Source organism: Zeus faber (genome assembly GCF_960531495.2).
Source record: "Zeus faber genome assembly, chromosome: 7".
In the NCBI taxonomy this organism is placed as follows: Eukaryota; Metazoa; Chordata; class Actinopteri; order Zeiformes; family Zeidae; genus Zeus; species Zeus faber.
In genome coordinates, this window is record NC_137203.1 from 15,791,461 (window position 1) to 15,805,319 (window position 13,859).

Genomic DNA, 13,859 nt, shown 5'->3' on the forward strand with positions numbered 1-13,859 from the left:
AGACCGCTTTGACAAAAATCCATCCAAAAAGAGAAGGCAATTTTCAGCTACATGAGAGTGTGTGAACTGAAGTAAAAAGGCGCAGGGATGGGGTAGAAAAAGAAAAGCCGAAAGAGACACAGGGAGTGTGTTTTAAGGAGGAGGCACAGAGAACTGAGGCACTGCTGACGCCTCTTGAATCACGGCGCTGCCTCGCACCTGGGCCTTTGTGATGACACAACCTCCGCCAAACACTCAAGGACGCTGTTGACCCTCCTCGGTCATTAAAAGATGAGAAATGTCTTAATTGAGAGCGCAGACCGGCGGCTGTGTGCATTATTTTAAGTGAATATTGTAATATGGCTTCCAGAATAATTACTAATGGATCACTTTGTTGGCATGTAAAATGGATGAGCATCGGCGTGCCTCAGACTTTTCAAAGGGGAGCCGCATTCATTAGCTATGGAAATGGGTTTGGGGCCAAATGAGGAATAGTGTGTGTGTGTGTGTGTGTGTGTGTGTGTGTGTGTGTGTGTGTGTGTGTGTGTGTGTGTGTGTGTGTGTGTGTGTGTGTGTGTGTTGGCTTTTTTCCATATATCTGGCTGCTGCTAATGGACACTGCCTCAGACAGAGTAAGTCCTCTATGTGAGGCAGAAATGAGTGCTTACACGCGTGCACTGACACACACATGGACAGTTGTATGAGAGTGTGTGTGTGAGTGTGTGTGTGTGTGTGTGTGTGGGGGGGGGGGGGGGGGGGGGGGGGGTTGTACATTATATCTGGCTGCTACAAATGGACCCTGCGACAGAGTAGGTCCTCTGTATGAACCACACACTCACACAGAAGAATGAGCGCTCACACACTCACAATCGTGTGTGTGTGTGTGTGTGTGTGTGTGTGTGTGTGTGTGTGTGTGTGTGTGTGTGTGTGTGTGTGGCCTCACCAGCAGCGGGCTGTAATAGGCCGGCCCCAAGGTTGTGTCTCGGGTCGGGGCGCGCTGTTTGCTGAGCGCACCGTGGGAATTCTCCTCGTAGCCATAGGCCTGGCCCGGGGACGGAATGGACGGGACGTCCGTCTGGAGACCCAGCCAGGGACGGTGAGACAGCGCCTGCAGCCAGCACACGGAGAGAGAGAGCTGTGAGGGAAGTGAGGTCTCGACTGATGGACCGGCCAAAAAGATAGCAGGACACCGCCTGGAGGCGTGACACCCTAGAGTGAGGGAAAGGATGATAAAGGGAAGGAAAATAAAAAACAAATGGCGGAGGATGGAGGAGGAGGAGGGAGAAAGAATGGGGAAGGAAGAGGGAGCGGACGAAGAATGGAAAGCACAGCGATCAAGGCAGAGGAGTAGCAGCGCGTAGATGTTAAAGCACCGCGTTTCAAGGACACCGGCTTTTATTCAGCGATATCATCGAACATTTAAGAAGTGTAGAAGGAACTGGCAGCAGCTCTAACATCTATTTAAAAAATGTTGTTTTGCAAAATATAATTCAGCTTGCCCAACACAAATGATCAACTCAAGGATGTGGATTTCATCTAGAAAACGGATTTTAAACCGTCTTATATCCCTCCACCCTAACTACACAAATATTCCCCAAATAAGATTGTGAATATTGGGGAGAATGTAACCATTTGCTTAAAGTTCGATTTAATGGGTCACAAGTTATCGTGGTTCGAATCAGGCGCCTCATACATCATTTACTGAGAGCAGAGGAGGCTTGTTGTGACATATTGCATGACTTAGTTTTAAGTTTGAAAACATCTTGGATCACTGTGGTATAAATACATCCGATGTTCAAATAAAAAACAACGGTGAAAGTGGACATACATTTTTTTATGTCCTTCAGGCCATTAAAGGAAATTGCAAAGAAAATAAACCAAATGAGTTTAAAACAAGTTAACCCTGTGTGGTCCATACAATGAAGAGGCCCAAGGGTCATTCAGTGCATTTACAGGCACTTAATACCCAGATTTAGCTTAACAGCTAGAGTTCAGCTAATTATGCGATTAAGGTGTTTACATGCATTTTGAATAATGTGATTACTGAAAAACCCGAGTTTAAATGGCGAGCGGCGTAATCGGGTTACTGACGGGAAGCTACGTAGTGTAAGGAAGTGACCTTTCTTGTGTCCCATCTTCTCGGACACTTTCTTGAACATGTGCCCATTTGGGTTCTTGCGCTCATCGAAATATCTCACTATATTTAGCCATCACTTTCGGACCAAAAGTGTGCATGTATACCGGCGGCTGTATATCTTAGCAAAATGAGTAAACAGGAGTGGCTCAATCTGTAAGCCAGCAGAGAGGCTCGCTGAGAACCGAGCTTACGAAGTAATGAGACGACCCACAGCTTTATAACAGTTGTTACTTGCTCTCACAGCTTCAGTCAAACGCCTACCATTTTGATGCCAATCCTCCCAGCCTGCTGCCCTAAATTGGCTGCCGTGGTTCTCTGCGTGCTACCTGCAGGGGGCAGGACTTCGTAGGCCCCAGGGCCCGGGCCCTCCGACGCCGCCTCCTCGAAACGCTTGGAGCGGTTCTGAAGACTCCGACCACCCTGGATTTTAGGCTGACAGGCGAAGAGAAAGGAGAAGGAGGAAAGGAGAGCGCAATGAAATACGATTTAAATAACATAATTTACCAGGTCCTCATTACCCTGTCCCAGTCTGGCTGTGTTTGGCTCAGTGACTGTGTTAATAATGAGGAAATTGCAATTTTCTCACCTTTGGCACCACATATGGTTCCATATGGCGCCACAAGTTCAATCATAGTTGATTCTTTTTGTATGGTGTGGTACTTGGTTGCAACAGTGGTTAGCTATCAGTCTCAATTACGGTATTCAAATATCACTTTGAACCGAGATTTGTGGCGAAAAAACTGCGAGCACTCCCCAGAGCTCTGTGTCCATCCATAGCCCTGTATGATGATTTCCTCAGCACAATAGTTTCTTCTGCCTGCAACAAATAGTGAATTGTAGGAAAACTTTATTGTGTGTGTGTGTGTGTGTGTGTGTGTGTGTGTGTGTGTGTGTGTGTGTGTGTGTGTGTGTGTGCGCGTGTAGTTCCGTCTGAGACTGATGCAAACTATCCACAATCCTGAAGAATGTGAAGAGACCTTAAATTGTGTGCAGTCATACTGTGCAGGTCCAGGCATGGATATGCTCCCACTAGACTGGGTGAACACCGAGCCTCGGTCAACCAGGGAGAGGAAGGGGGCGTAGTTATCTGAGAAGTGACACGCACGCACAAACGCACACGCGCGCACACACACACACACACACACACACACACACACACACACACACACACACACACACACACACACACACACACACACACACACACACACACACAAATCTTGAATTTCTCTCCATGGTTAAGTCTAAAATGTTATATTAATTCTGAACCTGTATGTGTAGCGGGTAAGTAAAGCAAAGGAAATAATTTGTGTTACTTTTGACAAAAACAAATATGGATAAATAAATTATCCATATGAAATTCATTACCACATGAATTCAAATGTAAGAGTTATAGAAAAAGAAAACACAAATGTTAAGGACCTGCAGATACCCTGTGTACAAATAGGCATTGACTGACTGGCGAATGGGCAATGAACATTTTTTTTTACCTGATCTTTGAACCTTATTTTGGGTGACGTTGTAGGATCCCGGTCCCACTTTGGGAGATGTGCAGCCTGCATGCAGGTCTGTGACTCTGGGAGCTCGTCCATACATTTACCTCCTAAATAGATGTTTTGTTACCGAGACATGAACTCCAGCGCTTCAGTAAAGTGGCGTCTGCCTGTTATTGTTATTGCTCGTCCGCCGTTGCTAGGAGACCACGCAGACTCACGTGACCGTTCATCCCGACATACGTTTTGTGGTTTTTTTTTTTTGTTTTTGTCTTTCATCTGCGGTAACATCTAATGTAAAGTAAGTCGACGAACTATATTACTGCTCTGTTTTCATAAGGTTTCAATAAAAAAATAAAATAAAAATTGAAAAAAAAATTGGCCATAGATTATGCCATCCTGTCATCTAGCGGTTGAACAAAGTGTTACATGTGCAATAAATAAAAGTACACGTTAGACTCAGTATTAATCAGCAGAATGTGAACGCGTCTGAACTAAAATGACAAAATTCATTTTTCAGAAATACCTCGTGGTAGTGTGAGTACTATTAAAGGTAAAATATACAACAACTTTTCCGCATTGAAATGTCTAAAAACGACTGGAGTTATGCTATGTATGTTGTTTAGCTGTGTGCCTACATCGTCCCAAATGTTTCCAACAATTTTCAAACCCAGAGAAATCCGCCATTTTCATTCGATTTTCAATGTCGGTAACGGACCGTTTCCCTGCGTCGCCTGTCATGGCGTCTATGACCTTTAACCCCTCTACTGCCTCAGCTTCCGGGACAACACGGCGACACCGGATGTAGCGTCGGAGTTCTCGACGTAACTTTTTTTATTTTATTTTTTCAAAAACTTTTTTCTACTCGACTATTGTTTGTCTTAGTCTAATATGACTCTACTGGCTATTGTTCTGTGGAGCAGGGTTATTTAGTGCCGTCCCCGTAACGCGCACATGTGACAAATGAAGACAAGGCCCATGGTCCCACGCTACACCTGACGCCATCAGACTCCGTCTTGTTTGTGATTGTTTTGATTGGAGACCTTAACCGGCAGTAGATACATATTGTACCTTTAAGTACATTTCTCCAGAACTGGAGATGCCGGTACAGCTTCTTAAAAAGGGGGTTAGGGTTTATTCATGGTTAGTATACACACATACATATATATATATATATATATATATATATATATATATGTATATGGTTAATTTTAACGTGGAGTGGACTGGGGCGACAAAGACCGTGATTAGAAGATAAATATTCATTAAGTACTGGTACAAAGTTTTAAGAACATGCACCGGGGGTCCGTTCCGGAGGAGAGCGAGAGGGAGCGAGGTGGGGAAGCGGGAGAGAGGGAAAGGAGGTGGGAGAAAAAGAGCGATATCTGGAGGCCGACTGGTTAGTCTCTGTGGTGACCTCCACCCGCAGATGTCACAACATTGACATTATCTATATATATATATATATATATATATATATATATATATATATAGTATTGCACATTGTACATAATCTCCGGGTGCGTTGCAATGTCATTTCACTATATATGGAATATATCACTAGTTATGCTGTATATTTCGCAGTATGGGTTGCTGCATACTGTGCTGTATTGCTGTTCTGTTCGGTGATACTGTATTGCTGCGGCATACTGTACTGTATGTCATCATACTCACTTTATTCACATGCACTTTACTGCACATATCTGTATATACAAATAGCTATCCCGTATACATAACTCTAGTCCCTTCTATTTTGTATCCCCACTTTGTATTCTCTTTTTGAGTCTTATTTTATTTATATTTTATTGATATTATTCTGTTCTCTAACTGCATTACGTTTTAGGAATCAGTTAGTTTCAGTTAGCTGCTAGGTGGGAATTAGGTTTAGCTATTATGTTCGGTTTAGTAACTATTGTGCATACTGTAAAGACCTTTCACGACATAAATGTATGAAAGTATGTATATGTATGTGACAAGTAAGCCTCTTGAATATTTATGTATGCTCGTATGTATATGTATGTGACAAATAAACATCTTGAATCTTCAATTAATATAACAGTACAGTATTCACATTTGGTCACTACAAAATGTTTTGAAAAAGAAGATTTGTTTTATCCACCTGTAATGTATCCATTCTATCCCGTCTATTGTGCCTTTATCCATTCTATTATTATTTATTTATTTATTTATTTATTTATTGTTTCGTGTTTTTAGCATCATCAGCCATTTGTCTGGAGCACAAATAATTCTACTGAATAAATTCCATCATTACGCCTGCGCATGGAGTCCAAAACCCCGAATGTGCTGAGTGGAAAACAGCGTCACCTGGTGATCTGGTGTGGTCCGGTCCACCGGGCCTCACGCAGGCCTCATGCGTGTTTCCGTCACGGTTTACATTTACGTGACAAGTAATTCATCTGAGCGGGGAGTGTGATTTTGCAACGAGGGAGAAAAACGTTTCATCGTCAGCGTTCATGTGCATCAGAGGAATAAATGCGAAATGGCACAAAGACAACGGGACAGGGTATCATGGTGTTGGGGATGTTCGTGCGCAACAGCAAAACAGCACTTAACATTTTATTTTATGCGATTTACTGTGTTTTTTTTCCCATTTAGAAAAATAATTTGGGAAGGGTGCGGAGAGAGTGCCACTGTACATTTTTTCGGCTTATTTTTCTGGCGTGTTGTTTGGTGGAATTTTATTTTTTTATTAATCTTGAGGTTTATTGTTACTTCTCAATAGGCTTCAACTTTCAATTAGGGTATTGTATATTGGCCACTTTTCAGATTATCCTGTCTTATTTCATATTGCCATTTTATTTTATCTTATGACTTAACTGCCTATTTTTTATGCGAGCTGCTGTGACACTGCAGTTTCTCTCCGGGGATGAATAAAGTATATGTAACTGCATATATCATCCATCCATCCATCCATCCATCCCTCCGTCCGTGGTGTCTCTTTTCCATGGGACAGAGCGCCAAAAATTTCAAGCCTATCAAACAACACCCGGGAAGAGAAGGCAGAGATGATAGCGAAGGCACAAATCCATAGCTCTGATAAACAGACAAGAGAGGAAGGGCAATGACAAGATCAGCTCATCCTGGAATGGATGCGACATTTACTCTGGAAGAAATGAAGAGGGCAATAGTAAGAACTGCACTAACATCCGCCTGGCAAGGATGACATCTGTTATGCCACGTTAAATCATTTAGGTGTTTCAGCATCTATGAAGCGGATAGGTTTTTATGATAAAGTCTGGCAAGTGGGAAAATTTGCACATTGGTTGGCAGCGATGGAAACCAGGGAAGGATCCGTCAAGTCCAATGAACTATAGGTCAAAGGATAATGGAAAGAATGAGTCCAGAAAGATTAACATTTGATATGGAAAGCAGAGGAATTCTATCACCTCATCAGAGTGGATTTAGGAGGGTTGGAGGATCCATGGACCCTGTTATGTGTCTGCAAACAGACTAAGAAAGCACCAGGTAATAAAGAATCGGTGGTGGCATTTTTTTTGTTTTGTAGAAAAGGCATTTGATATAGTTTGGAAGGAGGGATTAATGATCAAATTAAATATGATAGGAATTGTAAGTAGAACATATAATTGGAATAAAGACTTTTTTTTTTTCGATAGATTCATTCGAGCGAGAATTGGAGGGCCCCATCAGGAAGATACATGGTAGATAATGGGATTCCTCAGGGCAGTGTCATGGGCCCAGTACTCGTTTCCATTATGATAAATGATATTTTTTCGCAAGTTCAGAGAAATATTGGACAGTCATTGTTTTGTGATGATCGTGCCTTGTGGATAAGGGGAAATAATATTAATCACATAATACAAAAAAAAAAAAAAAAAAAAAAAGGCAGTTAACTTGGTTGAAAAAATGGTCATATTCATGGGGATTCTAGTTTTTAGTGGGGGGAAAAACACATTAATGTTCATTAGGAGGAGAGGTGTTGATACATAGATAAAGATATATGGACAAGGGGTAGAATAAGTTTCGATTTTTTTTTTGGTGTGTGGTTTGATGCAAAGTTAACAGGGAAAGAACATATCCACGAGATAAACTCAAAATGTAAAAAGGTATTGAATGTGCTGAGATGTTTAACATATGTTTATAATATGTAAAAAAAAAAAAAAAAAAAAAAAAATATATATATATATATCGTTTTTTTTTCTTTAGACTATGGTTGTCATGGTTATGGTTCAGCAGCAAAAACCTCATTAAAGTGCAGGCCCAAGCTTGGAGACTGAGACTCTTCAGGTCCAAGCGGGCGAAACGCCGCTGATTCTTATTATTAGAGGCAAACAGTAAATGATGAACGACTAGTTCAATCTTCAAGGGCGTTGAGAAGATCCACATCCAACAACAAAGGTACTTCTCCCAAGGGCGGCACAGTGAGAAAGCAGCCAGAGACATGACATGGAGTCAGAAAAGATTGATAGATTGATTTCTATATTCTGGAATACAAGAAAATGCAGGAATAGTACATACCGGTTTTGGAAATGTTGGAAATATACATTGGACCTTCTGGTAACTATTAGACATATACAGTTCAATATATACAGTATTAACAGATGGATCCAAGGGTCCTAATACAGGGAGCACAGGTTTTCCTTTTAGTGTAGCGGCCTTGTTAATAGATCATCAGATCATTTGTCAGTCTACGCAGTCGAGATGATGGCAATTGAACCGGCATTACATTGTATAGAAGAGTTACAAATTTGAAAACGTTGTTCTTAAATTTGTACAGATTTGTGTTCTGCATCAATGCCATTGCACTCGTGTATAACTCACAGCGGGCAGGTCATAGTTCATATACGAAACCTTGCACAGATTTTCAAAATATGAATATTCTGATAACGTTTAGGTGGGTACCAGGTCACAGAGGGGTAAAGGGCAGTGAAACTGTGGACGCGATCGCAAAAGAGGGAACGGGAACAAGGGGAGATTGTGGACATCTCACTCAGCGAATCTGAAGCCAAGGGAACGATTTAAAAAAAAAAGAAACGTCATTAAAGCGCGGGAGACAGCAAACACAGGACAACGCCTTCAATAAGGAGCGCGGCGAAAGAAATGTGCAGAGGGGGGGCCAATACCGGACTGAATGAAACACTGCACCCAATAAACAAACGTCCCTCGGGAGGAATGCGAAGCGGGGGAACGATTCGGGGAATGAATCAGGAAGATCGGAGCGGAGGAGAGGAGTCTAAAAAGTCTGAAATAAACGGGGCTGATCAAACTAATTATGTATAATTTTTATTTTTGGGGTGGGGAGAGTATAGATAACTGTGGTTCACACTCCAACAGAGTGGGCGGCGGTAGTGCACCTTAACACTGGTCGCCAGCCGCCATTAAACCAAAAAAAAAAAAAAGAACAAAACAAAGAACAACATCCGGTTCCGGTGTCACGCTGACGTCACAATTCAAGCCCCGCCCCCCCCCCCCCCCCTTACGCACAGTGTGGCCGCCTCGCCGTTTCACAGGGCGAAGCAAAGCCGTTGGTGCGGCCCGTCCCTCGCTGCGAACCGATTCACCCTGCGCCCCCGCCGCCGCCACCTCCTCCGCTGCTGCTCGGCGACGATGAAGGCTCCCAAGCTCGTCGCGCTGGCCCTCCTGGTGCTCTCCGCGGCTTGCTGCGGCGTGTCCGACGCGGCCCGGAGCAGGAAGGACTCCAGCAACCAGAACAGCTTCAGACGGGCGGCGAGCGGCATCTACCAGACCCTGAGCAACGTGTTCGGGGAGGACAACATCAGGGGGCTGTACAAGGTGGGTGCGGTGGAGTTCGGGTGTTTTCTCCTCCGTCTGCCCGGTTCGTGTCGGACGTTTTTACAGCCGAGCGGGCGGCGCAGGCGGCGCAGGCGGCGAGCCCGAGCGCAGATTCGGGGTTGCCATTTTGAAATGGAGCTCGATATCCCCCTAAATCAGCCGTCGGGGTCATTAGAGCAGAACGCGGTCGTTGTGGAAGAGCTTTCGATTCCACAGCCGCGCAATAAATAACATTAGGCGCGTTTCCATGGGTTTACCATGGGTCTGAGGGGGGCCACAGACCCCATTTGATGAGATGTAGTCACTGGGACCTTCAGCTCAAGATTTTCGTTAGATATGATTTAGTCCAAACACCCATACCTATCTATACTACAACGAACTAATTCCTCCCAGACGGATGAATAAAGTGTGCAAAACGCAAACAAATAGATGCTGTCTTGATTGCAGTGCAACTATGATCAAATCACGCATTAATAATCAATAATTGTGCTGGAAGCACCTGGAGGATCTCCTATATTAAGTTAAAATGCTTTGAACCCCTTCCTCTGAGAGGGCGCCACACTGGCCCTGACAACCACACCCTGATATTAATCTGCTGCATTTCCTCTATTCAACAAACCGGTTCTTACTTCCTCTGTTTCCCCGCCAAACGGCTTCACGACCGTAATCCTTTGACCCCAACCGGATTAGCGTCTTTTGCAAGAGATGATGAATTGCAGGAAAACACTTTTTCTAAACTATCCACAAGCCTGAAGATTTATTACATCCGAGCCTTTCACCGTGACATGTTCCGGTTTCTAGAAAATAACAGTGGAAACTGGACTTTGATAAGATTGACCCATAATTCTTCCTGATTTCACTGGCACCCCATGGCGTGTCGATTTGCCAAGTAAAGTGTGTGGTTGGGAGATGATCTGCACCAATGAGGACGCGCCTCTTTCTGCTGGACACCCAGCCAGCTTGGCAGCACAATGTTTTATCACATTGTACTCAGTGGCCATGCTCAAGTTCAAGTTCAAGAGATTATTTGCCACATACATACACATACTGTCGTACATATATGCAGTGAAATGTCATGACGCCCGGTGATAACGCACAAGCTCTATAAGCTCGAAAAATACTCAAATGTGCGTAATCGACACGCGGTGCTGGCGCAGGCGGCCGCAAGGGGCGGCGCCACAATCGCGATTCTGGGTTCTATAATTGTATATAAAATTTGATCGCTTTTTCACAAATCCCTGCTCGGTATGTGAATCTATTTGGATGAAACTTAAACAACGAGATGTTTGCCACATACCAGTTCAAATGACACCTGGACTGTGTTTGTAACTTCTTTCATTGTTGTGTTCCAGGTACTTTTAGCCCTGTTGTAGATACTCTGGCGTTGGGTGACTTAATCCACATCTGATTTGGGTCACATTTGGTCGGTTTTTCACTATGTGGATCGATTTGGGCGACATTTGAACCACAAGGTTTGTTTGTGATGTTTCGGTTCAAAGGGGAAGTCACTGTGTTCGTAACTTCTGCCATTATTCTGTCTCAAATAGCTTTAGCTTGAAAAATTCAGAGATTTCTCCCGATCAACTTCAATTAAAATCCAAACAGTACAATCACTGCATGATGGACCGCTAATGATGATGATGATGATGATGATGAAGATGATGATAATAATAATAATAATAATAATAATAATAATTATAACACTAAAAATTTAATTAGAAAATAGCGTTAGCATTAATTAAAAAAACAAAAAAAACAAACATAAAACAAGCATGTATCCACCACTTAAAATAACCCGTCCTGTAGCTACTCTGTGCAATATGTGGTCACATTACAAAATGAGACTAGACAGGGAAGTGTCTTTTGCCACAGAAGAAGATGGACCGACCCGGCTCTGAATGCTTTGAATGATCATATTTCATTTTTTGAAGGATTGCGCTGTCTTAGTGCACCATATAGAAAGCATTAGTGTAAAAGTTTTATTTTTGAATAAAGACGACTTGTTTAACTTTTAAGTGTTCTCTAATAAATAGTTGACGTACGGTTCCCTTGAAAATAAAAGATCCGGATTGCAAGGATACGCACTGTGCCATTATAATCCCCATAGTTCTGTTCCTCTAAGCAGTTGGGCCACAGTGTGGATTAGGTAGTATTCCGGTGCCACGGTAGTACCAGAGTGGAATGGGACGAACTGAAATTGGAAAGAACGATAAACACCTGCTCAATATAAGTTTACTTTACCGTAACATTGCAGGTTTCAATAGAATCATTTGTATGTTCCTGGTTGTGCCACGAAATGCTAATTAGTATCATAAAACATTGATCCGATGTAGTTCCAATCTAGTATTTTGGTGGCTTCGATAACCATAACCTGTCAAGTAGTTGTCACATAGTTGAACGTGTCACCATGAGAATAGACTAGGTTTATTATCATTACAATACAGTATTATACATTATAATGCTGTAATTTAGTACTGCATGCTCTTTTAAAGAACGTAACTGTGAAACTGACTTGCAAGCTGTGTGCAAGTCAACAACATTCCTACAGCACTCGCACACTAATGGAACATTTCTAGGGGAAACCCAGCAGGTAAAATAATGAAATGTTTTCCCACAGCCCAGCGTTGTCAGTGCTCGTCACATAAATTTGCACGTTTAGATGCACCGCACTGACTCGACTCAGTTGTTTTGTTTTATTCTGCAGTTTTTCTCCAAGGCCACCGAGCGGTTTGTCCATGGTGTGGACTCCTTCGTCGACGCCATCTGGAAGATCTGGACTGATCTGCTGGATGTGATGGGCATTGATTGTAAGTTTGTATTTTCAAGATTGTATCATTGCTATTTTTTTTGTTTTATTACCAAGTCAACACAGATGGAGGGGAAGAGATGGTGAGATCGCACAGAAGAGTGAGAGCAGAGTGGGAGCAAGGTGTTATTTTAAAGGGGAAGTCAATTTTGGTTCAATTGTTATTTATGTTATAGTTTTATATCTTTTTATTATTATTATATTATTTATTTGTTGTAAGCCAATGGTTTTTGTTTGTAATTCTGCCGCATAAACAAAAAGTGTGTGCGTGCGTGCAGGCGGTTTTCTCACTCACAATGCAACAATCCAGCTGGTATATCTTAGTTTTTAAGTGGAAAAAGAAATCCAGACTTTGTGGTGTCACAGCTCTCGAATCTCAAATGCACAAACAGGGCCGGCACAGTTTACTTTCTACATCTCTCAGATTTATGATAAAATCGTCTATCGCCGATTGACATTGGACAACTGGAGCGGAGTATATTTTGTTTCTCCTCCAGACAGTGGTGCGCGCCAGCTCCTGTGCCTGTCTTTTTACTTTAGATCTATTTCTTTTTGTTGGTTTCCAGCATGTATGAAACAAAATGTTTAAACCCGACTGAGTTAAGGGACTGTCCCGCTCGCACTGTCGGGACAATGGGGAGGCACGTCTCCCCGTTGCTTTCGGGTGCCTTTGGACTTAATTAAGTAAAAACTGGATCATTTTGTGTATATACTTTACTTGTAAATAATACAAGATTGGATTTTTGCACAAACGCCCAAGTCTGATCTCCAGGAATTGTATTGCTTTAAAAAAAAAAAACCCTTCTGATATATTATCTTCCCCTCCCTCCTCTGTTCCAATTCCGTTCTCTCCTCTCCCCGCTCCTCCGCAGCGTCCAACCTCAGCCACTACTTCAGCCCCACCTCGCTGACCAACTCTCCGGCCCGTGCTCTGCTGCTGGTGGCCGCCGTGCTGCTGGCGTACTGGTTCCTCTCGCTGTTCCTCAGCGGCTTCTTCTACCTGCTGCACTCCGTCTTCGGGCGCTTCTTCTGGCTGGCGCGCGTGGCCCTGTTCGCCCTGTCGTGCCTCTACATCCTGCAGAAGTTCGAGGGCGACCCGGAGCGCGCCGTGCTGCCGCTGTGCTTCGTCATGGCCGTGTACTTCATGACGGGGCCCGTCGGGGCCTACTGGCGCCGCGGGGCCGGCTCGCTGGAGGAGAAGATCGACCACCTGGACACGCAGGTTCGGCTCCTCAACATCCGGCTGAGTCGCGTCATAGACAGCCTGGAGCGCACGGGGGAGCAGTAGAGGAGGAGGTGGAGGAAGGTGATAGGGAGGAGAGAGGAGGAGGGGGAGGAGGGGGAGGGTTTGGGTGTTTGCTGTGAAGTTAAGATGTAGTACCAGAAACCAAATACTTGCACCCGGGCCAGTTTAACCTGCAGTATTGTCTCCTCAAAAATCTCTTTGAGGTGTTCGGAGACGGCGTTTGGAGTTTGTTTGTCATCGTCCAGATCGCCGTCTCGATTGTGATTCTACATCTTTATCACTTCAGAGGAAACTCCCAAACGGCGGCCACGAGATTTAGGTCCTGATGGAGGAGCAGGTTACGTACATGTTTGCTTCTTTTTAATCCCTGTGAATATCTTGCGGGTTATAAATCTTTCATAAATCTTTCACAATTTTGTCTTTCCC

General features: G+C 43.6%; 2 protein-coding genes across 2 annotated transcripts in view; one reads left to right on the forward strand and one right to left on the reverse strand.

Moving 5' to 3' along the window:
* stpg2 (sperm-tail PG-rich repeat containing 2) overlaps window positions 1–3,712 on the reverse strand; it is a gene marked incomplete at both ends in the record, with an annotated part of 67,769 nt that extends 64,057 nt beyond the window's left edge. Inside the window, 4 exons of the mRNA XM_080004213.1 lie at window positions 923–1,087; window positions 2,378–2,548; window positions 3,094–3,203; window positions 3,607–3,712. Of these exons, the coding sequence (XP_079860339.1) occupies window positions 923–1,087; window positions 2,378–2,548; window positions 3,094–3,203; window positions 3,607–3,712 (552 nt within the window). The remainder of the gene's footprint in view (window positions 1–922; window positions 1,088–2,377; window positions 2,549–3,093; window positions 3,204–3,606) is intronic.
* A 5,379-nt stretch (window positions 3,713–9,091) lies between these two features.
* bri3bp (bri3 binding protein) lies at window positions 9,092–13,475 on the forward strand (the record flags this gene model as incomplete). The annotated part of the gene is made up of 3 exons (XM_080003532.1): window positions 9,092–9,381; window positions 12,086–12,188; window positions 13,060–13,475. The coding sequence occupies exons 1-3, from the start codon at window positions 9,196–9,198 to the stop codon at window positions 13,473–13,475; spliced, it is 705 nt and encodes a 234-aa protein (XP_079859658.1). The 5' UTR covers window positions 9,092–9,195.
* Window positions 13,476–13,859: the final 384 nt, after the last annotated feature.